Consider the following 24,356-nt stretch of genomic DNA (forward strand, 5'->3'; position numbering starts at 1 on the left):
GCGGGGAGGTGCAGCGCCGCCATCCCGCTGTTCCCCGACCTGGTTTTGGGGGGAAATAAAGAAAAAAAATCCTTTATTCCCCCCCCCAAAAAAGCTAGGTGCATCCTATGGGACGAAAAATACGGTAACCTGTTATTTGTTTGCTGTATCTCAATATTTGAATATTATGACATTTCGATAGAATATGGAGGTAGACTGCATGTGCCATCTCCCAATCTCCAGCAAAGTTGTTTCCGATGTTGATGGTGTAGGAGAAAATCTTTATGTGATGTAAAGCTATAAAATTATTAATACATATGTACATAAATATTTCCTCTGTTTTATAACACAGCTTTTGATATTTTGTGCAATGCATAAATAACTTATGAAATTCACTCTGACTTGTTTTTTTAAAAGATGAGTCATTGATGGTAGATTCTTCAATCAGCCACTATTAGTTCTGACAAAAAAAAATGAATTAATGTTCTGAAACAGTATATTTGGAGTACCCTATGTAGGAGATGAATAGGGTATGCTCTGTACCAGAATGGACAGGACTAGAATGCACCTTAGTCAGATTCATCAAGACAATTCTCTGCCTTCACTTTAATTTGTGTTTCTCAGCCTTAAATGTTTGTTTTACAGGACTGCTTATTGATTAAGGAAATTTTAATTGATTCTGTTGAGTTAGTCCATTAGTTTGATTTACAAGTTTTCATGAACTTGTATACGTGAATGTTATTAAGAGGTGCTGCACCTGTACATAGAGGTTTTATTGTTGACCATTGTAGCTTTTAAAGAACATATAAACTGGCTCATAACAGAGTTACACTTGATTTAGCGTCCCAACAATAGAAAGCCGGATACATCCGAGATTATTCCTTCTCTGTGCATCCTCAAGGCACCATGTTCAAAGAGTTGCATGCCCTTGTCGTGTTTCTCTCCTTCTATTCCATGAAACTGAGGGTTCCCTTCTTCACCAGCATCTGCAAAGAGTTCATTCAATGCTGGGTGCCCATCCTGCTTTTGCTGCCTGGCACATCTCCTTTAGCTATCGGCAATGCAGACTGAGCTGGCATAAGGTGCCAGTGACCTGACTGTAAATAAGTCTGCTGATGAGATTGCCAGTTAGACACTTCTGCTGTGTCTAGAAGTGATACTGGTATGAAACACCTCTGACCACTTTGCTTCTGGTGGCTCTTTCAGGCTTTTCACATTGCAAAAAGGCAGGTGCCACAAATGTGCCTACATGTGCATATGTATTTAACACTGACTCATGGGTTGATAAAAGTGTAATTCCCGATTAATTGAGTACAGAATTCAGTCAATCAGATTGATCAATTAGCATTTCAGTCTTATTAGCTACTAATACTTGTTCTTATGGATTATGTTTCTGTACACAGTTTGGGATTCCACATTTATGGTAGAGAATGCAGTACACAAATTAATGCTCTTATGACTTGACAAAAATTTACATAGCCAATTCGTGTCTTGTTTTTAAATCTTGTGTAGATAATGAAATAGGTTGATGCAGTTTTATGTGTAGCAGAGATGTACTGATTAAGGTGATTTTGAGAATGTCATAGCAACAAATATGATTATGATATAAAGGATTGACATAGTTGGGAATGTATTATTAGTTTGCACAATTAAATGTGTTGTAAACTGCCTGGAGACCACAGTTGGCTAAGTGGTATAAAAGTATAACAATTGAGTAAAATATTAGGGGCTCCCCCTCTCCTTGCCTTCTGCCATTTCCTCATATTAAGCCCTTGGAGCTTACTCTTCACACCACATAAACTATTAAGCCTGTTTTTCACCCCACCCCTTTTCTGAAGCCTCTTTTCTCTTCTAATCTGCAGCGCCACTTTGCACTCCTATTTTCACTTTTACTCCTTGTCCATGGTGACCTTCATCTCCCTACTCCCACGAATCATAATGACTAATCACCCTTTTTACCCTCACTTCCTTTCCCCCTTCCACTCTCCTCCATAGTTTTCTCAATTCTTCTTTGCACACAGATCACCCCCCCCGCATTTCCATGCTCCCCCCTTTTCTCCTGTTCTGCAGCACAACCCCATGCTGATATATGTTAGAAGAATCTTATGAGCAAGGCTGTCAATAAACTTCTTCAGTTAGAGAAAGTTCAGTTCAGTTTATGGATATGGTACATATATGGGCATTTACTTGTTAATAAAGTATTTCTTCTAAATTACTGTTGAATCTGGGACTTCATGTTGAAGAAAACACATGGTACCAAGAATGAAATACATTGGGGCAAGGTACAATGGAACATCTGAGAGCTCCACATGCTTTATCTCTCTCACATGAAGCAGCTGAAGAATGGAAGAGGGATATTTTTTTCCCTTTCAGTGCCCCTCAGTTTGAGTAAAGTGGGGGTGGATTGACATTGAATTGAAAATGGTGGTTTTTAAAATGGCAGAGGTTTGAGCAAAGCAGGGCTGTGGGACAGTGAGGGTTTGATTTAAAAAAGAAAGAAAAAGAAAACCGGTTTTAACAATGTGAAATAGCAGAGAATGGGACAATGCAGGTGCTAATGCATATCCTCTTTCCCAACTCCCTTCTCTCTGCACTCAGGTGTTGTTTTAAACTGCCACTTCCCCCTGCTCACTCTACACACACTGCCATTCATTTTTCAACCAGAAACCATTGGATTTGTTTAATTTCCTCAAACGTTTCCATTTTTACTCATGGAGCAGGGCTTTGTAGCCCACAGTGCTCTCTCAAAAGCTGATGCTTATGGTCAGTGGAGCCCATTTGCAATAGTGGAGCATGTGGTGCAGTGGGCTGTTGATGGAGAGTTGACAGAAATTCCATACACACCACTCTGTGACAAAAGTCTGCTTCTGCCTGTGCAAGGGAAAGATAATTTGTTATAATAACATGGCTAACCTTTAAAACACGCATTTCTTCAGAATATTCATAAAAGTAACCCTGTCTTTAGTCCAAATGTACTAGCATGGCACAAAGAATGGGAAAATAGGAATTGAAACTTTCCATCAATTTTATTTATTTGTTTGCTGTATGGTGATTGGGATTTGCATTGGTCAGTAAAGAGTTTGTATCTCATTGTTGTTTTAGCAAACACATGAATGAGATGAGATCTGGTGCACTATTGACTCATGCTTGATTTTTTTGCTTTACCTAGTTAGCCTTTGAATCACTGAGTATATTTATGCTGGTGTGGCTCTTGTGTAACAACTATGTGGCATTACTTCTGTCGGTAGCTTTTGTATCATTATAAATGAGGTGTAGGTCAGTATAATTGGGTTGTGTTTTAATTGTCTGCTGTTGCAAGTACTCTGTTTGGTTTTGAGAATAGAGGAAAGTATCTTAAACATAGAATTATAGAGTTGGAAGGGACCCTTAGGATCATCTAGTCCAACCCCCCACAATGCAGGAATATTCAGCTGTCCCTTACAGGGATCAAACCTGCAACCTTGGTTTTATTAGCTGCTTGCTGTAACCAACTGAGCTATCCAGCTCACATAGCATGCTCGATTTAGATAGTTAAAGAAGTATTATTGGGTAATATCAAACTAAATCAAACTTGCAGTAGACCTATTTGAATCAGTAGACAAGTGTTTTCTGAGTATGACTAACATTGGATATACCTGTTGTTTCCTGTAGCAAACTGATCATTTTTTCATATTAGTATTTATTCATTTATTAAGAAATTTGCTAAATACATGCTCATTTAAAGGGAGCCTTAATTTTATTAAAATATTTATATCTGGTCTTTCTGTTAAAAAACCGCCTCAGTGTAGCTTACCACATTCATTAAAACAATGAAATGTCACATTTATTTTTAAATGACAGTTGACTTTGTCATTACATGTGAACTATCTAGAACGTGATTTGTCCAAACTGTATTTTGCCTTCAAACCAGAATTGAAATCTCACTTCAAAGTGTGGTTTCCATTTGAGCTTTGGCAAATTTGGATATGACCGTAAACTATGGTCTACCTCAACCAGAAATTGGAGCAGATGGGGGAGGAGAATGCAAACCATGGTCATTACATGTAAACTTAGCCAGAAAGTACTTGGAAGCTGACAGATTTTCCTTCATCTTTATGACAGGCCTTCAGTTTCTCCCTTCCTACCTATAAGGATGGTACTGATTTTTATTTGACATCATTTGAGTTGTCAAGCCTTGATTATCATTAGAATGTGTCAGTACTACTCGTGATATTACACAGTGTTGTCTTACACTCACAAGTAGGACTCTTCCAAAGCCAAAAGAAAAGCATTTAGACAATCACATTTTGTTTGTTTGGATGTCCTGCAAGATGATGCACTCAGGCAGAGTCCTGTCAACTCAAGTCCTATCAAGGCTTCCTTCTGATTATCTATAATTTGTTAATCATGTAAACCTCAGACGGTCCTTGACAAATAAGGGATTGACCCAGATGAGCACTGTGTTTTGAGCAAGATTGTAATGTGTCAGTATTTAAAAATATTCAGAAGAATGTACGGTACGGTAATTTGCAAGTGGTTTTTTCTGCTTATAGGAATTAACAGCACTAAAAACTAAATCTGGAACACTTCCAGTCTAATTTGTGCCTGTACTTTATATGCAGTGCTACCCTCTTGGCTTTCTTGGTGGAACTTCTTAAGAGTTCAGTTGCCATGCAAGAACAAATGCTGGGTGGAAAAGGGTTCCTAGTTATTGGCTATCTCCTTGAAAAGGTAAGTTGTATTAATATTATTTTAACAATATTTTACCCAGAACAGATTGAAATTAAATAAATGTGCCACAAACTCCACCATAATTGTTGTATGCAAAAGATTTCATATTGGGCTGGTATATATTGAGCACATTTAGTCACTTAGCCATCAGCTTACTGAAGACTTGAACTCCAAGTTGGCGCCTTGATACATGTGGTATAGGTCTCTTTATGCTGATGGTATTTTGTGTCTTGTGAGAATATTGCTGCTATAAAAAACCCTTAAATTCATCTGTAAGGAACTAACATGGTTTTGTTTAAAATCTCAGTGTAAACACATCCTCAGTTGCACGAACTCAGATAACTCTCATTTTTAAAAATCTGCTTTTAGGGAAGACTCTCTTTATTTTACTCTCTTTAGTAAACCTGAAATGATGTGCTGGTTGTGCCAAGAGCTACCAGACTTTTTGTTTCTGTTGTTGCTAGGTACATGCTTCTTTTAAAAAATTCTGTCCCATTGGTCTCAAAATAAGGGCAGCTCTAGGGCTGGCATACATTTTTGCCTCTTCTGAGGATGTTTCAGGGGAGCAAGGGAACTGCCGATACAAGACCTCCCCTGATCCATTCCTACATATCTGTTTTACATCAGCTGCCTCTGGCAGCTAGCATTGATAGTGGTGAAATTTTACATTTCTGCATTGAGGAAACCCTTAGTGGCACACCTCCTTCTCCACCTTTGAGGTCTACGAGCGGAGAAGGAAGGCATCATCCAATGGCCTCTCATCTGTCCTCAGGTGCCAGGGTTTGCTATTTCATCCATTTCTTATGAATTGCTGGTCTAGAGGCACTGCATATTCAGAGAAATACTTTGGGGGCTACTTGGTGCCAGCATTCTGAGTGGTTTAGTTGGTATTTGGTTGGTTTTATTTTGATATGTTTTGTGCTTAAATATTGTTGAATGATGAGTTACTGGTTTTAATTTCAGTAGTTTGCATATATTTGTCTAGCTGATGTGTTTCAGTGTAGATAACATATGAAGCCCTCGATATCTTTCAGCACAGATATAGAAGTGAATATGAACTGAAAACCTGAATTATATCAACTTTTCCCTTTTCTTGCGAGGAATCCTATTCGGAATAAGGGAATTTCCCTTAAAAAAAGGGCAATGTTGACAACTATGAATTATATTAATTCCATTATTTAATTATTTTAATTTCTTCAGTCATCCAGAGTTCATATAACAAGAGCTGTACTGGAACAGTTTTTATCTTTTGCAAAATATTTGGATGGCCTCTCACATGGAGCACCTTTATTAAAGCAATTATGTGATCATATCCTTTTCAACCCTGCTATTTGGATACATACTCCTGCAAAGGTCAGTGAATAGTGTGTTGTATAAAGTCCTTATTTACACTGTTGATTCATCAGTATAAGCATCACCAGTGTTAAAATAATCAAATGGGCTTCCACTGTGGCTCAATCTAAGTAGCAAAACAACAACAAAACTTATGTTAAAAAGTGTAATCCACCCTGATAATTTTATCAAAATGTGAAATATAAATTTATTAACAAACACACACTCCCTATATGAGAGTGATTATTCTATTATATGTAGTATAAAATCGGTAGCATATTAGTAACTTGGGCTTGTTTTTTTCTCATATAGAAATTTCAAAATTTCAAGACTACTTCTGAATAGTCTAGAAAAATGAAAATCTATAAATTCATTCCCCAAGATACCCTGAAGACTAAAATCCTTTTATTGTCTGAGCTTGTTTAGAAAGGGGCAGGGCTGCACATGACAACCCTACCCCTCGTATCCCCATGTGTGTCAACTCCACCACTAATTTTTCCACATTGAAGGTAACATCTGAAGCAAGATTCTTCATGTGTTTGGCTGAGAACCCTTAAATTCCTCTTCACAATTAGGAACCCTGACACAGGACTCTCATTTGCTTGGAGGATTATAAACATACTCAGCCAGGCTTGCAAAAAAAAAAACACCCCCCATCAAGCCTTTCCACTCAGTGCAGCTCTCTCATTGGACAACAAGCCAAAGTGCAGTGCAGTGTGTCAAACTTTCACATTTCTCACTTAGAAATTCTCAAAATAAGGAAGGAAAGAGCTGCTGTTCGAGCCAGATTTCTTAAGTTTAAAAATGTGAGAAGTAGCATGTAAAATAAATAAATACAGATGAGGGTTCTGAGGGTTTTTTTTAATTGTCATTATGACTATATCTAAGTTAGCAGAATTTTGGCTGGATTTATTAGCAATTTAGTTTTTTTTAATGAAAGCAAGATCTGTGATACTTGCTAGGAAGAAAATATATATACAAAAACAACCAACCTCTTTCCCTTCCCATTCTGTATTTGTTTTATCTTGCGAATTGCTACCATGCTTGTGTAATGATTACTTTAGGTTGAGCTACAATCTGCAAAAGGTAACTTTTATAATCAATTATTTTATACATTAATAATAATAATAATAATAAATTTTATTTATATCCCGCCCTCCCCAGCCGAAGCCGGGCTCAGGGCGGCTAACAACAATCAACAATCAAACAATCAGATATTCACACATTCTAAAAATATTACATTATAAAAATCAATTAAAATCAAATTAATGGCAACTAATTAAGCAAGATTCTAAGCAGGTTGCCAGAGGAGGGAGTCAGGCTGCGCCCTGACCAAAGGCCTGGTGGAACAGCTCTGTCTTGCAGGCCCTGCGGAAGGATGTCAGGTCCCGCAGGGCCCTAGTCTCTTGTGACAGAGCGTTCCACCAGATTGGAGCCGCAGCCGAGAAGGCCCTGGCTCTAGTTGAGGCCAGCCTAACCTCTCTGAGGCCTGGGACCTTGAGGATGTTATTATTTGCAGACCGTAGGTTTCTCTGTGGGGCATACCAGGAGAGGCGGTCCCGTAGGTACGAGGGTCCTAGGCCATATAGGGCTTTAAAGGTTAAAACCAGCACCTTAAACCTGATCCTGTACTCCACCGGGAGCCAGTGCAGCTGGTATAGTACCGGCTGAATGTGATCTCGCAGCGAAGACCCCGTAAGGAGTCTCGCCGCGGCATTCTGCACCCGCTGGAGTTTCTGGGTCAGTCTTAAGGGCAGCCCCACGTAGAGCGAGTTACAATAATCCAGTCTGGAGGTGACCGTCGCATGGATCACAGTGGCTAGGTCAGGGCGAGAGAGATAAGGGGCCAACTGCTTAGCTTGGCGGAGATGAAAAATTACACTTCTGAATTCCCCTAATGACTTATGGTCATATAAATAGAAAAATGAAATGAATTGATACATGATTTATTTACAGTGTAATTAAAATTAGAAATTAAATTTATTCCATGTGTTCTTTTTATAATATTCTTCAGGTTCAGCTCTCGCTGTATACATACTTGTCTGCTGAATTCATTGGCACTGCTACAATCTACACTACGATACGTAGAGTAGGAACAGTATTACAGTTAATGCACACACTGAAATACTACTACTGGGTGGTTAATCCTGCGGATAGCAGTGGCATTACTCCTAAAGGTTTGGGTAAGCATAATAAACTTAGAAACAGTAGGGGTCTGTAAATAATTGTGACAATATGTTCATTTACACTGCTAAAAATAGTTTTCTTATGAGTTGAACTCTGAAACTTCGTAGTAAGAAGCCTATTTTAAACTGATGTTCTCCTTTTGATTGATTGTGTAGGAAGCTTTTAATTAGCAGCACAAGTACAATTTGAATAAAGGGAAGTTTGGACATTTGTAATATGTGAAGTATTGTTTTGTGACATATGGTTTCTAAAGCTAATTTAGAGCGCATTAAATTATGAGAAGAAACTAAAACAGCAGGAACAGATTTAAGATGCAGATTTTAAATACCAGTACAGTATTATGGTGAATTGGTTGCTAGCAAGTTAAAACATTTAAAGGAATCCCCCTTGTTTAAGGAATATTAACACTACACATTTTAGATATGCTGTAGTATTATTTTGAAATGTTAATTTCATGCACAGTACAATGTTAAATTTGTTGAAGATTCCTAAATAGTTCTCCTGTGGTCTCTACTCAGTTCTTATCTTTCTTTAACTGTTATCCCCTTCAGTATAGCTTATTATTCTCTCTTGCTTGTCTCCCCCTATGACCATAGGTCTCTGTTCTGCTGTCCTTGGCTGGTTCTCCAATTACTCTTCCATTATTTCCATTGGGGGAAAGTTTTTCTTCTCTCCAGTTGTATCCCTCAGAAATCTTTCCACACTATCCTATAGTTTTGATTATGTGGTGACTTTCCTTAAATCCTTACTTATACACTTGGGTTTTGTCTTCTTATCCTTAGCTTCAGAGCCTTGGTGGGGACACCCCTATTAATTATTTGCTTTTATATCCTGATGCATTATAGAATCATAGTTTGAAGGAACCTCCAAGCCCTCAGTCAATTCGGGAATCTTTTAACCACAGCATTCCTGGCAGAGTAAATGCCAACCTTTCCGTCAAAGGAGGGACAACCAGCTCTCAAAGTGATCTGTTTCCACTTTTGAGCAGTTCTTGCCACTAGGGCATTTCTTCTAATGTTTAGCTAAAATTTGATGTCCTACAATTTCCAGCCATTGGTTTCAATCCTGCCATTTAGAGCAACAGAGAGAAATTAAGAGAGAGAAACTAAGTGTATGCATTTCTGAAGTGGATTTTCCAGTTTACCCACACTCACATCACTCTCCTCTCTCTGTTGTCTCCTTTAGGTCAAATTGTAGATTGTAATCCCTTTAGGGCTGTGATGTGTCCTAATGCATGAAGTTTTAAAACGTGCAAATCAATGGCAGTACATAAAAAATTGTGGAAGTCACTTAAAATTGTTGTGTATGTTACATTGGAGCTGCTCTTTTCATGTTTTTCAGAAGGTCCTCGGCCATCACAGAAGGAAATCATATCACTGCGTGCATTCATGCTTTTATTTTTGAAACAGCTGATTTTGAAGGTAACATTTTAAAATATTATTGGGCATAGCAAATGACAATAAACATCTGGTGTTAAAACTTATTTGATGATGAAATCTCAAATTGGTCAAATTGTAACAAAGATCAATTAAATCATTTCTGTAGGATCGAGGTGTCAAAGAAGATGAACTACAAAGTATATTAAATTATTTGCTAACAATGCACGAGGTAAGCTTGTAATAGTTAAAAATATATATTTCTTAACTTGTATTTTGTGTTAACTTCACAGAAATAGTATTTCTCTAATATCTTATGTGTTATTTAGGATGAAAACATACATGATGTACTTCAGCTGCTAGTGGCATTAATGTCTGAACATCCGGCATCCATGATACCTGCCTTTGATCAACGAAATGGGATACGGTAAAATTAACAATAATAATATTCTCTCATTTTCCTTAGAAATGTAATATTCTGTGTCTTCAAATAGATTTAATGCATCATAGCAATTGATTAGTATGCATGACATATAATTCAGAATTTACCAATGTATAATAATTCAAAATAATAATAAAAAAAAATTCTGTTTAAAAGTTTATGTCTGTACAGGTGGTTCATTCAGTTTTTACAGGTAGAAATTACAGTAGTCAGTGATATCCCTGCAGTAAAAAACATGTAACAAACACACCCATAAGTGTGGGTGACATTTTCCTTCAAAATTTTATTTAAAACAAAGTTAAAACAACTACATACAATCAGAGAATCATCTCTGAATATTCCACAGAGCTTTGTCAAAGTGAATATGCTAAAATCACCACAAACTTAACAAACACCAAATGATACATAATATCCTGCATAGTCCAAGTGAAAGAAGTGTGCATGGTATGCTTTTATTGTAGAAACGTGTGCAAATAAAAGATGCTTCTGTAAAAATGTATGGCATGCCAAAGGTTTTCATAGTAAACTGAACCACTGTGATTGATTTGGATAAGGCTGAGGTGTCCTGCTTGCCAGTGCTGACCCAGTACCAGCAGGAAACTCCATAATTGAGGAATGCCCCAATGTACCCATTCACACTGCAGCTGGATGAAAGCTGCTGCCTACAGTATCCCTGTTGGCAATAGCCAGTGGAAAATATGTCAGTTGGGCAGCGGCGTAGCGTGGGTTGTCAGCACCCGGGGCAAGGCAAGTAATTTGCGCCCCCCAACCCGGGGCAAGGCAAGTAATTTGCGCCCCCAACCCCTAACCTGCCGCCGCTGACAGCTTCTTCTTGCTGCTGCCTGGGCTGGGGTATTTACGGTAAGGTAGCCACAGCGGCGGCGGCGGGTCCGAGTCAGGTGATCTGAGGCGAGTTGCCGCTGGCGCTGCCGCCCAAACGATGCCGCTTGCCCGGAGGAGGAGGAGGGCAGAGAGGCGAGGAAAATGCAACATGGCCCAGCAGCTGCAGCAGCAGCGGCGGCAGCAGCAGCAGCAGCAGCAGCAGCGGGGCTGTGAGGAGGGGCTGCCTGGCGTGCCCTCTGTGGCCCTGATGCGCGGGGACCGCGGCGAGCGCTGAGAGCTGCTGCCTGCCGGACGCCTTCAGCCCGGACGCGCGCACAGCTCGTCGGTTCCACGAGACATGGGGCTCTGCTACAGCCTGCACCCGAGGCTCTTCGGTGACTCCGGAGGCGGCGAGCACGCCCCCCCAGATGTTGTGCCCGGTGTGGCTGGCCCCCCCTGCACCCCCCACGCTACGCCACTGCAGTTGGGCTATCAAGGGGGTAAGGTAGGGCTGTGCAAGCAGTGAGTCTGGTTCATACCTCTTTGCTGTACCAGCTTGGGATCTTGGGTGGCAAAGAAATATTTTCTTTTTGCTCTAGCCACCAAGGTCAACACAAGCAGCAGGGTTTGGTGACTTCACTCTGATCCATTAAGCTCTACCAGTGCTGGCCAGGGGCTTAAATTGCCTTCATAGTCTTGATTTACTTGTGCCTCCCCAAAAAAGGAATTATTTTTCTGAGTGACTACTTTTGTCTGATTTTATCTTGCAGAGTGATTTATAAATTATTGGCCTCAAAAAGCGAGAGCATCTGGGTGCAGGCACTGAAGGTGCTAGGATATTTTCTCAAACACCTGGGTCATAAGTAAGTGCGCTGATTCAATTACTAATATGTTCTTCAGACAACTAAACAAAAGGGTCTGAGATACAAAATTTTCCATTCAAAATCGACATTTTTTTTTTTAACCTTAAAAAGTATAGTTTTGTCATTTATTTATTTTTTAGCTCTTTTTATTTAATTTATTATTTTATTCCTCTTTCTCACTATTCCAAAGTGTAGAAGTTGTGGAATACTTTGATAGCAATCTATTTTATCCTGTCAAAAGCTATGTAAAGTCATAAAATTTGAGAATTTTAAATTCAGTGAATTTACTAGTTTGTAAAATTGAGACTTGCTGAATTTGTTTTAGTTTTGGAACAAAAGTATATTTTATATTACAATAGATGCAATGGAAATTTCTTTAAACCAATCTCAAATGAAAACCTCTTGTTCGTTTTTGAACAAATTTTGATGGGCACAAATCTTTTTTTTCAACATTTTTTAAAAAATTTAAATACAATAATTTATTATCTCTATTAAACAGATCAACAACCGATTTTTCTCTTGGTAAATTCCATATTTATGTTTTTCTCTAGGCGAAAAGTTGAAATCATGCATACTCACAGTCTGTTCACACTTCTTGGAGAGAGATTGATGTTGCATACGAATACTGTGACCATTACAACTTACAACACACTTTATGAGGTACACATTACTCTAGTGCTATCAAATTCATTTGTAAATGTTTTGGTGTAAAACTGCTGGTCAGAGAAGGAAATGTAACAATCTTGTATTGTAGATTTTGACAGAACAAGTATGTACACAAGTCGTTCATAAACCACACCCGGAGCCTGATTCTACAGTGAAAATTCAGAATCCAAGTAAGAATATTTTGATATTGAGACATTGTTGTATTTTTTTTTTTAAAGTCAATCATATCTTAATATAGGAACATTTTCATTAAGTCCTTTGGATGAATGCTTGATTATAGGCAATTGACAGCCTACAGGTTGTTATCAAACTACTTGAGGAATGCTGTTTCAGAGTTTCCTCTGTCTGAATGGAAAGTTAGATAGATTACAGAGTGTATAAATAATGTATGGATTACTCCTCTGTTGTGTTCTACTCTTTCCTTACTCCTTTAATTTTCATGTTACTATATTTTGAACTCCGTCCAATTTCTTGTCGTCCACCATTACAAACCGAAAGTTGATAGGAAAGAAAACTGTGATAAGCTTGGGAAAAGAGGTTTCCTGATGTGATCCATCCTTTCCATCCCCTCCTTTTGAAAAGGGGATGGTGTTCATAATATATTGGGCTCTTGGCAGAAGTGACTGCTGGTTATGACTTTAAAGAAGCTCAGATTTTTAGTATTTTTGAATTAAGTATAGTATGCTAGTTAGAATTTATTTTGGAACAGGTAGCTAAAATGGTAGATGCTCTCTTTCTGTCTATTTCAATATATCAGTCTATTTATAAGGTTATATATTTTAGGATGCGGGTGGCGCTGTGGTCTAGAACTTGCCGATCAGAAGTTCAGATGTTAGAATCCCTGCGACGGGGCAAGTTCCCGTTGCTCGGTCCCTGCTCCTGCCAACCTAGCAGTTTGAAAGCACATCAAAGTGCAAGTAGATAAATAGGTACCACTCCGGCGGGAAGGTAAACAGCGTTTCCGTGTGCTGCTCTGGTTTGCCAGAAGTGGCTTAGTCATGCTGGCCACATGACCCGGAAGCTGTACGCCGGCTCCCTCGGCCAATAAAGCGAGATGAGCACCGCAACCCCAGAGTCGTCCGCAACTGGACCTAACGGTCAGGGGTCCATTTACCTTTATATTTTAGGAAACAACCATATTTGCACAGTTTTATAGAAGCTAAAACAATTTGGTCTAATTCATTGACTTTGTTTCTTAATTATTCAAAAATATAATTCATTCATTTTCTCTTTTAAAGTGATTCTCAAGGTTGTGGCAACTTTATTAAAGAATTCAACTCCAAGTGCAGAACTAATGGAAGTTCGTCGTTTGTTTTTATCAGATATGATAAAACTTTTCAGTAACAGCCGTGAAAATAGGAGGTATGCCAGTAATCTTTATTCTCTTTTGTTTGTGAAGCTCATCAAGGTTATTTTCATCTGGGTGGAGGGGTGTTCAGCTATAGTTGTGTAAATTCAGCTTTATGTAACCTTCTGAAAAAATCCAGAAAGAATAATTACAAATCTCAGCATATTTTCCATGGATGTGTAATGTGATGCTGAGAGGCAAACAAAACTTAATTAAAAGAAATACAAGTTGTAATATTTTAGAATGGAATGCTTTGAATGAATATTTCGAATGAAATATTCAGGCTTTCCTTACGTCTGTAACAAATGGAAAAGTTCAAATGCCATGTGATCATATTGTAACTGTTTTATTTTAGATGTTTACTTCAGTGTTCGGTGTGGCAGGACTGGATGTTTTCTCTGGGATATATCAACCCAAAGAACTCTGAAGAACAGAAAATTACTGAGATGGTGTACAACATCTTCCGCATTCTTTTGTACCATGCAATAAAGTATGAGTGGGGAGGATGGAGGGTCTGGGTTGATACTCTTTCCATAGCCCATTCCAAGGTAAGAGTCAGTTTCGGAAGTTCAGTTTAGCTGCTTTCATAGTAGCCAACATGCCATAGATAGAATTTAGTGCCATCTTGTGGATAGTATGAAATATGACCAGTTACCACTGCCTTGGATTATTTTCACTATAGCTCTTCCATCAGCTGCATCTGTGCAATTAAAAATAGCAATATACAATTATAGACTTTAACATATCACATAGATCTGCTTGCCATAATTTGGTATCTTAACTCAAAATTCAACATCTTAACACAGTGTATATGAACAGTCACAGAAATGTTGTTAAATAATATTATTATATTACTAGTTAAATAAAGGAGAAATACTGATAATTGAGTATAATACAAAAATCCTCTAAACTGTGGAAATTTTAAATTTTCTTTGCATTATTCAATAAAATATTCAATAAAAATATATTTTTAAGATACCTTGCTGTTATTTCCCTTCCTTAGTTCTTATGTAGTGAACCAATTTCGCAATTAATGTAGATTCCTAGATTTTATCAATCTTTTCATTTATAGTTGGCATAATCAGTGCATCATGGCTGCATCCAATGCTGTCATTCCACTCGTGGATCAGGCTTGTGGATCAGTTGTTCAGTATAACTCCCCCTTCCTCTTTCTTCCCCTGTAGCTCCCCATGCACCCTCAAAATCTGTCCAGATGGTTGAGGGAACCCTAGGAGGAGATTTGGGGAGTTCAGGGGAAGGTGATAGGAAGGGGAAGTCCCATTGTGCAAGTAGAGCTCAGAGCATAATGTTGGATACAGGCCATTACTTTTACAGATAGGAAAAGTTTTTCCCACTGAGATATAAAACATATGTAAGTAATGCAGTCTACTTATAATTGTTTTCATAAAGATTCTTCATATTATGTATCAATTTTATTTAAATGCTAAGTATCTTATCACTTTTTTCCTCCACTTACATTTAAATTTTTACTTTATCTGTTTTTCTGAGTTCTTGGTGACATTTGCCCCTAATAGTTCCATTTCCCCCCTTTGTTAATAACCTGCTAAGGGCCCATACTCTGTTCTGTTTCACTCAAGGAACACAGTGGCTTGATAGTGTTCCAACAGTTTTAATGTTAGTTAAACATGCAAGTATTGACTTTTCTACTAAAATTGTAATTTGTTTGTATTAAGGTCACCTATGAAGCTCACAAAGAGTACCTAGCAAAAATGTACGAGGAATATCAAAGACAAGAAGAGGAGAATATAAAGAAGGGGAAAAAGGGGAATGTTAGCACTATCTCAGGCCTTTCAGCTCAGACAACAGGAGCAAAAGGTGGAATAGAAATTCGTGAAATTGAAGATCTTTCACAAAGCCAAAGCCCAGAAAGTGAAACGGACTACCCTGTTGGTACAGATACTAGGGATTTACTTATTGCAACAAAAGTATCTGATGATGTGCTTGGAAGCGCAGATAGACCAGGGGGTGGTGTGCATGTAGAAGTTCATGATCTATTAGTTGATATAAAAGCAGAAAAGGTAGAAGCCACAGAAGTAAAGCTGGACGATATGGATTTATCACCAGAGACTTTGGTAACCAGAGAGAATGGTGCCCTTGTGGAAGTAGAATCCTTATTGGACAATGTATATAGTGCTGCAGTTGAAAAACTTCAGAACAATGTTCACGGAAGTGTAGGCATAATTAAGAAAAGTGAAGAGAAGGACAATGGTCCCTTGATAACACTCGCTGATGAGAAAGATGAACCTTCTAACAATACCTCATTTCTTTTTGATAAAATACCCAGCCAAGAGGAGAAATTGCTCCCTGAACTGTCCAGCAATCACATTACTATTGCAAATATGCAAGAGACTCAGATGCACCTTGGTGTGAATGATGACCTTGGACTCCTCGCTCACATGACTGGTAGTGCTGACATAGCATGTAGCTCGAGCATAATAGAAGATAAAGAATTCAAGATTCATACCTCTGTGGATGCAGTGGGCACAATTTCTGAGAGAGACCTGGCTTCATCATCCAAAGGATTAGAATATGCAGAAATGGTTGCTACAACTCTTGAGACTGAGTCTTCTAGTGGTAAAACTGTACCAAATGTAGATGCAGGGAGTATTATATCAGATACGGAAAGATCTGATGATGGGAAAGAAGTGGGGAAGGAAATAAGAAAAATCCAAACCACCACTACAACCCAAGTAAGTTTTTTGGTACAATGACAATGTTACTATATTATTAAATTTATTAATCAAGTGTGTCTCTATATTTTAGGTATATCAATTATAAAAGAGAAGTAAATGCCTAGATAACCTCACTCAGCAGTTTCATGTAGATACGAATGGGTGTAGAGCATGAGACTGTTCATCTCCGAGTCTTGGGTTTGAGTCCTATATTGGGCGAAAGTTTCCTGCCTTGCAGGGGGTTGGACTAAATGACCCTCATGGTTCTTTCTAACTACAATTCTAGGAAATAAACGAGTCAAGGACAGAGGCTACTAGAATGAAATGAGATGGAAACATGCAGACCTCCATAGTGTAAATGCCATGGAGAGGAGCAAACCTTCTGGAACTGGCATTGCAAATAGCAGTGAAACTACTGTAACACTCTGCCATGACTCCCAAGCAATCAACTAGAGTGTGCTTTCTCTTAAACGTTATATTCCCAGAATTTTACAACTGAAGAAGACTTTATTGACTTTGTTTCACTCTCACTCTTTGGCATTTATTTAAAATAATAAATAAAGCTGTCACCATGTAGCATTCGAGAAACATTTTTATCTAGACATTACTCAGTACTGTTTCAGTAAGAAATACACCAAGCATGCTTCCACAGAGAATAGCAAATTTTCTAACTGTGAAGGATCTAAGTCTAGATCAGAATAACAGTAAACAGTAGCCAGGAATAAACCATAAAGTGAGCACTGTGCAGATAATCACAGAAATTCATTCTGAATCCCTTTGGGAATTTGACTGAAAGGAAGGAGGAACATGGGGGTTTAGGATAGTTAAAGGTAAAGGTAAAGGTACCCCTGCCCGTACGGGCCAGTCGTGTCTGACTCTAGGGTTGTGCGCCCATCTCACTTAAGAGGCCGGGGGCCAGCGCTGTCCGGAGACACTTCCGGGTCACGTGGCCAGCGTGACGAAGCTGCTCTGGCAAGCCAGCACCAGCGCAGCACATGGAAACGCCGTTTACCTTCCCGCTATAAAGCAGTAGCTATTTATCTACTTGCACTTAGGGGTGCTTTCGAACTGCTAGGTGGGCAGGAGCTGGGACCAAAAGACGGAAGCTCACCCCGCCGTGGTGATTCAAACCGCCGACCATACGATTGGCAAGTCCTAGGCACTGAGGTTTTACCCACAGCACCACCCGTGTCCTTTAGGATAGTTACCCAGTCATAAAAAAAGACACTATGCACAATTCCAGAAGATGTTGTTCTGGCATGTAAGGCAGGCTAGGTCAGTATAATGATCAATGTACTGCAGACGTGGGGCTGAGAGAAACTAGTTTGCTGGAGACCTCTTGGTGATTTCATGATAGAAAGTCACATTGGGTCCACCTATTAAAAACAAAACATTGTAGTAGCTGGGTCTCTTAGGCACTACAATGCCTTTTTGCAGACTAGAGAATGGTATGCTGATTCTTCTCACCCTGCCTAATGATTCTCTAAATGACACCAATTTTGATGATAGCCAGTCCGAAATTCAATATATGCCACCTGGGCACAAATACATTGCACCATCGCTTGCAATGGGATGCTGTTAGGAAGAGCAACACCACTCCTTTCCAACTGAAAATAGTTCAAGTGCACTCTCCACATGCAGTGCTTTTACCCATGACTCCCAGGATTTTTTCCCTTCTGTCTGACAAGTGAGAACCTCACACATGGAGAATAAATAAGAGTCTCTTCATTACAATTCTTTCTCCTATTTGAGATTCGAGATGCTTTGAGATGGACTTGAATAAAACTTTACAGAATGGATGCATACGCCTCTGCTAAGGCAGCCTTTTGGAGGCAGGTGCTCCAGAATGTGCTTCCAGGGTTGCAGATAGCCATGATATACCCTTTCTGGGCCCAGCATTTGTATGTCCCACCTGAGAGCTTATTCACAGCTGTTGGGCTTACCTGTAAAAAGTATATTTCTTTGAGTAGAAAGGTGGTCTCAGGCCTCACTTCTTTCTTTGAATGCCTAGTCTAAGTGGCTCTGTTTCCAAGTTGCCTTCAGCATCCAAAGAAGTCCTGTTGGTGCTATCTGTTGCTGGTGTGTGTTTTTTATCGTTCTTGTGTTGAGTGTGAGTGTTTGCAGCTTAGACAGTTGTGCTGGTTGGGAATAAAATGTTCTAAACACATTCTGGAGCACATGCCTCCTCAAGGCCACCTCAGCAAAGGCGTATGTGCCCATCATGTAAAGTTTTGTTCAAATCCAACTGAGAGCAGATTTTCATTCAAAGAAAAATACATTCCACAGGTTAAGCCTGTGTTTCTTTTCAGTGCAAAGGTGTGTAGAAACCTTGACCCTGCCAGCTGTGTTATAGAGGATAAAAGGCTGCTCTTTTGTAATTGCCCTCTTTCATTTTTCCTTGATAGTCTTTCTTCCAGCAAATGTGGGGAGATTTTAGTCCTCCAGACGTTTTTGGACTTCAACTCCCAGCATCCCCAACATGGCTAATGGTCAGAGATGGTGGGAGTTGTAGGCTAGCCACATCGGTCGGGCCACAGATTCTCTACCCCTGAATTACATGTATATTGCAAGGAATAGTCAGTAGATCTTATTACAGTTTTATTACAGAGGTGTGTATGGCTTAGAGAGATTTGTATGGATATTTGCATGGCGTGGAGAAAGTGAATAAGGATTCCCCCCCCCCCCCCGTCTCTCATAATAAGAGAACTTGGGGCCATCCAGTGAAGCTCAAAGTTGGAAGATTCAGGGCAGTTAAATGAAATTGCTTCTTCACTCAGCACATTGTTAAGCTACGGAGTTCACTCCGACTGGATGTAGTGATGGCTGCCAACTTAGATGACTTTAAAAGGGGAGTAAACAAATTCATGGAGGATACTACTACCAGCCACAATGGCTGCATTCTACCTCCACTGCCTGAGAGAGCATTCCTCTGTATATCAGTTGCTGGCAGCTGCAATTTGAGGAGAATGCTCTTGCACTCAGGTTCTGCGTACAGGCTTCCCATTGGCATCTGTTTGGTCATAGGATGCTGGACGAGAGAGGCATTTGGTCCGATCATGGCAGGCTCTTATATTCTTATGAGAAGTTAAAGGAGTTATACTAGAAGTAATATTGTGAGCAATGGTTTCCATTTATTTTGCACATCAAAATCATTTCTTCTTGTAGAAGAAACAACTGTCCTTACATTACAAAGGCAAATACTTTTCATGAGAAGTTAATCCCATTTTAAAACAGTACTTAGGGGTTGGACTTTGGTTAATTATAAATGAATGTTCTTAAATGCAAACTAATTATTTTATTTGTTGCATTTAGACTGTTTACATGTAAAACTTCATATATCCTTATGCTGATCCAGTATCTTATTCAGTCACTTTGGAGGTCGTGATCAGAAGTGTTTTCAGTAGTCTAGCACTAGAAAGTAATTCTGCTAATTAGTTTTTGCTGGCCGTTGAATATTTGCCTAGTAATTATCCTTGACACTTCATTTTCTTCCTTGCTTTACCAAGCAAACTGAATTATGACCTTGAGAATAAAACATTATACAGTGAAGGCTGATATATAATCCAGAAATCTACGTTAGCAATATTGAATCAATCAATATCAACAAAATAGCTATTTGAATACCTACAGAATGTGGTTCAAAACCACATAGTTGGAACTATGCTTATTGACTACAAAACACTGATTTGTCAAGGAACAAAAGTGATTCCTGTTTGTTAATGATCAAGCAAAATGCTGTGGCAGCTTTTTGGCCATCTCCCAAATTAGGTCTAATCCATCAAAAACAATTTAAAGTATGTGGCTTCATGTGTTCCATTTTAATTGTTTTAATAGGGTATTGTTTGTTATAAAATAAAGACTTTAAAAATGGAAGTCATCTCATAGTAAATGGCACTCAGAGCTTTACAGAGTTCTGCCAATCGTGTGTTTATCTGCTTGCAGTTCAAGGAGTTATTTCAGAAACAGAATGTTGACATCTATCTCTACAGCAGCACGATTCCTTGTCAGTGAATGAAACCTAGGCCATTGCCTTGAGACCTGGAAACAACCCTAGATCACACAATAGATTTGTTTTACATGCAAGCTGTCTTGACCTTCTTTGCAATACTACAACTTGCAACCACTCCTATTAAAAAAAACATATTTGTGATTGCCCTGTTCACATTTGTCTACATCAATGCACACTTAGAGACAATTGGGACAGCTCATGAATAGAATAAAATTCAGTATGTTGTAATCCCAAGTAAAATTCTACATTAGGAAAGAAACTATGTAGGGCATGGGCTTGGTTTTCTCTTATGTCAGGTGTATGTCTTTCTTTTCCTGCATTCAAGCAGCTATACTTTGTGTACCATTCTCTTTTATTTATTAAATTTCCAACCCACCCTTCATCCCAAAAAAGCTCAGCATGGCAGTCCCCAAAGTGGTAAGACAATAAAATAAAAATATACTTACAGTATCTAAAAACCGTGTAAAACAGTCACTAGTCAACACCAGCTGGAAACTACCTAGCAATGGCACCACCAACATGGTCTCCCCTGCTGATTGTAGGGCCCAAGATGGTGGTTATTAGGGAAGGTGCTTTTTTAAGTACTACCCAAGTCATATAAGACTTTGTATGCTACTACTAACAGTTTGAGTTGGGCACATCAGCTCGTAGCCAGTGCAGCACTTTCAGGAGCGGTGACACATAGTCACATCAGGCTACCCCACTTCCCAACCTAGTGGCCACATTCTGCACTATCTGCAGCCTCTGGGCCGTCCTCAAGGGTGACCTTGCATTACAGTAGACAAGGCAGTTGAACATTTGTGATGTTCAAGTAGTAAGTACCATTGTTTACATAGTCAAAAGTGCAACATGCATCCACAAGAGGGGAGGTTCAGTAGATTCAGGGTAAACCCCCAAGTTTGCAGAAGTATCAAATATCTTTAGAAGTAACATTGCTGATGGGTGCATATCTGGACGACTTTGTCAAGTTATGGATGTCCCATTTTAAGGAAGCTGTCGACAAACTAGAGGGCAACAGGATAATGAGGGCATTGGAAACCAAGTTGCACAGAAGTGGTTGAAAGATGTTAAGTCTGGATAATAGAAAGTGAAGAGGACACATGATACATGTTTTCAAGTAGCTGAAGGGCTGTCATGTAGAAGATGGTGCAAACATCTGCTAGGAGCACTTTAGCTACAAGATTCCTGCGTTGAGCAGGGCTTGGACTAGATGCCTTCCAACTCTAGCATTCTTTGATTCCAAAGCAGTGCTGTGGGGCTGGGTGGAATTCACATACATATTTTCCCAACACAGACAGGATGAAAATAGCTACTGGGTTGGATTTAGATCAAGAAAAAGATCATAGCAGGGAAGAGTCAAACACATTTTCTCTAGCACTACTAGAGGATCCTCCTGGCTGCTTTTAAACCAACCAACCAACCGGCACATAATCAGCTTTTGAATAGCTTTCTAGCAAGCTCACATGATACAACCTGTGTGTTTTGTATCACTTCCTGTCAGGATAATGGTCTTCCACTTAAAGAGTGAGAAAACTTAACTAATGTTTTGTTTATTGCAAAATGTAATTATAATATTTAATAAAGTCAAACTTAGTGCTGATATTTACTTACCTACTTACTTAAAGCATTTTAATGCTGCTCTTCAACTAAAAAAGGCTCCTAGAGCAGCTTAGAAATTTCAGGGATAAGAAGGTCAGGCCTCACAAAATACAAAGAATGTGGCAGGAAGGAGGGAGTAAGCAAACTGGCACTAGTTCTTAGAGACAAAATGCATGCTTTTACCTACAAAGGGCTTCATAGGCGGTATTAAAACAGGACAAAACTGTTTAAGTAAGGATGGCTAGAGACTAATTTATACTGCTTTCATTGTTTTATTTAATTATGAAGAAAGATTGCATTAAATACGTGTGTTTTAGTTCCCATGTGTGACCAGTGCCAGAATTTGCATTGAATATTTTAAATATATTTACTGCTTATTTAGGCTGTGCAAGGTCGATCTATTACACAACAGGATAGAGACTTGCGTGTTGATTTGGGATTTCGGGGAATGCCCATGACAGAAGAACAGAGGCGACAGTTCAGTCCCGGTCCACGAACAACAATGTTTCGTATTCCAGAATTTAAATGGTCCCCAATGCACCAGAGGCTACTTACTGATTTGCTTTTTGCTTTAGAAACTGATGTGCATGTTTGGAGAAGGTAAGGGGCCACGGATTATTTTGTATCATTATTTCACTAGTATAATAATAAAACTATAGTTGCCTGTTAATTACACTAGGCAGTTAAGCTTACTGCTGTGGAAGCTGTTAATGTATTCCTTTACCTAGCTACTTGAATGAGTAGCATGCTTCCTGCTCTTCATAAAGTAAATTTTCTGTTTGACATTTACTACACACATTCAGCATGGTTAGTAATATAGCTTCAAGAATGTTGGGGCTCAAGGTGACATTCCTGGTTTTCCTGCTCCTGTGAGGAAGGTTGGCTGAGAGAAAGAGAGCGATTATCCCAAGTGCATTGTAAGGTCAAGTGGAGATTTGAGCCATTGTCTCCCAGGTCTTAATCCACTTAATATCCTTCCACCTTACTCCACATTCTTGAAAAGAAGATGTAGAAAATAACTAACTGGGATACAGAGGAGAGAAATACTCTTTTCCCTTAGGCCTTGAAGCATATTAGGTTTCTTGTTAATAGTCCTGTGTAGCAGCTTATAGAATAGCCAATTTAAGCTACATACACTCTTATATCGGGGTCAGGGAATAAGCTGCATGGAATTTTGTGGGGCTTCCATAAGCTGGAAGAAAGTTTGGTTCATTTTGTTTCCATTGGTAGGTGTGTCATTAATGTATCATATGTGTTGGCAGACAGCTTATTAAAAAGAAAGTTGGATGGTAGCATTTCAGAACTTATTTGCAAGGCTACCTTTAAAAAATAGTTTTCATTGTGATTTCTTGCTGTTATGTTGGTTTTGATCTTTGTATTAGAAATCTATTCTAAAATTTTCCTAACACATTTTTCCTCAATTATTTTTTGTAGCCATTCCACAAAGTCTGTCATGGATTTTGTCAATAGCAATGAAAATATTATTTTTGTACATAACACTATCCACCTCATTTCCCAAATGGTAGACAATATTATCATTGCTTGTGGAGGAATTCTGCCATTGTTGTCTGCAGCAACATCCCCAACTGTAAGTACAATATTTCCATCTAGTGGGTATGTTGAAAATTGCATGCCAAGAACAATGTGTCAGATGCTTTGTTTTTGGAAGTTTCCCTTAAAAGAAGAAAATGTGCATTTAAAAAAAAAAGTTTAGAAAGTGAATTCTAATCAAACATGTTCTTAACCAATTTATATAGGTGATGCTGTATTAAAGCAATGATTTATTTTTGAAACAGTACAGTTTTCAAATGCTCTGGGAAAACTAATAGCCACAATTGCTAGAAAGTTATACCAATAGCTAAACCACTTTTCACCTAGCTTATCCCATTTAGAATCTTTATAGAATGATTTTCTAAAATATCTCAATGGAGGTACTAAACATTTCAAGAGAAATATGTCTTTAATTTGGGAGCATATTCCATTTAGGAGAGACAAAGTATGTACACCCTTTTGTTGCAGGTGGTATATGTGGAATTCTTTTGTTGGATACAGTACAAACAAGCACAGTTCAAATTCCTTGACCACTTCTTCCTTGTGGCACTAACACTGTAAAATGCCTTCTTTAGAATTATTGCTGGAATCTTACATCAGTTTTACAAAGATAAGTTCCAAAGAGGCCTATTAGATGTGTACAATGGCTTGCACACATCCAATGGTACTTCTCGTCTTCCCTTCATTTTACCCCCAAAACATCACAATATATTTTAAAGAGTGTCTGAAACTGCCCCATGTTTCAAGGATACTTTTGAGAGCAGGACAGAGAACTCAAA

The 24,356-nt window shown here is 38.8% G+C and overlaps 1 protein-coding gene across 2 annotated transcripts in view; it reads left to right on the plus strand.

Moving 5' to 3' along the window:
* The window catches only part of NBEA (neurobeachin), a 350,651-nt gene that overhangs the window by 53,978 nt on the left and 272,317 nt on the right, over positions 1 to 24,356 (plus strand). For both annotated transcript variants that reach the window (XM_081860054.1, XM_081860055.1), the window contains exons 11-24: positions 4,581 to 4,689; positions 5,890 to 6,042; positions 8,036 to 8,204; positions 9,550 to 9,629; positions 9,754 to 9,816; positions 9,914 to 10,011; positions 11,619 to 11,711; positions 12,263 to 12,371; positions 12,466 to 12,547; positions 13,616 to 13,739; positions 14,081 to 14,273; positions 15,420 to 16,436; positions 22,409 to 22,626; positions 23,461 to 23,614. In XM_081860054.1, coding sequence (XP_081716180.1) covers positions 4,581 to 4,689; positions 5,890 to 6,042; positions 8,036 to 8,204; positions 9,550 to 9,629; positions 9,754 to 9,816; positions 9,914 to 10,011; positions 11,619 to 11,711; positions 12,263 to 12,371; positions 12,466 to 12,547; positions 13,616 to 13,739; positions 14,081 to 14,273; positions 15,420 to 16,436; positions 22,409 to 22,626; positions 23,461 to 23,614 — 2,662 coding nt within the window. The remainder of the gene's footprint in view (positions 1 to 4,580; positions 4,690 to 5,889; positions 6,043 to 8,035; positions 8,205 to 9,549; positions 9,630 to 9,753; positions 9,817 to 9,913; positions 10,012 to 11,618; positions 11,712 to 12,262; positions 12,372 to 12,465; positions 12,548 to 13,615; positions 13,740 to 14,080; positions 14,274 to 15,419; positions 16,437 to 22,408; positions 22,627 to 23,460; positions 23,615 to 24,356) is intronic.

This window comes from Podarcis erhardii (assembly GCF_964252035.2).
Source record: "Podarcis erhardii genome assembly, chromosome: 4".
Lineage (NCBI taxonomy): Eukaryota > Metazoa > Chordata > Lepidosauria > Squamata > Lacertidae > Podarcis > Podarcis erhardii.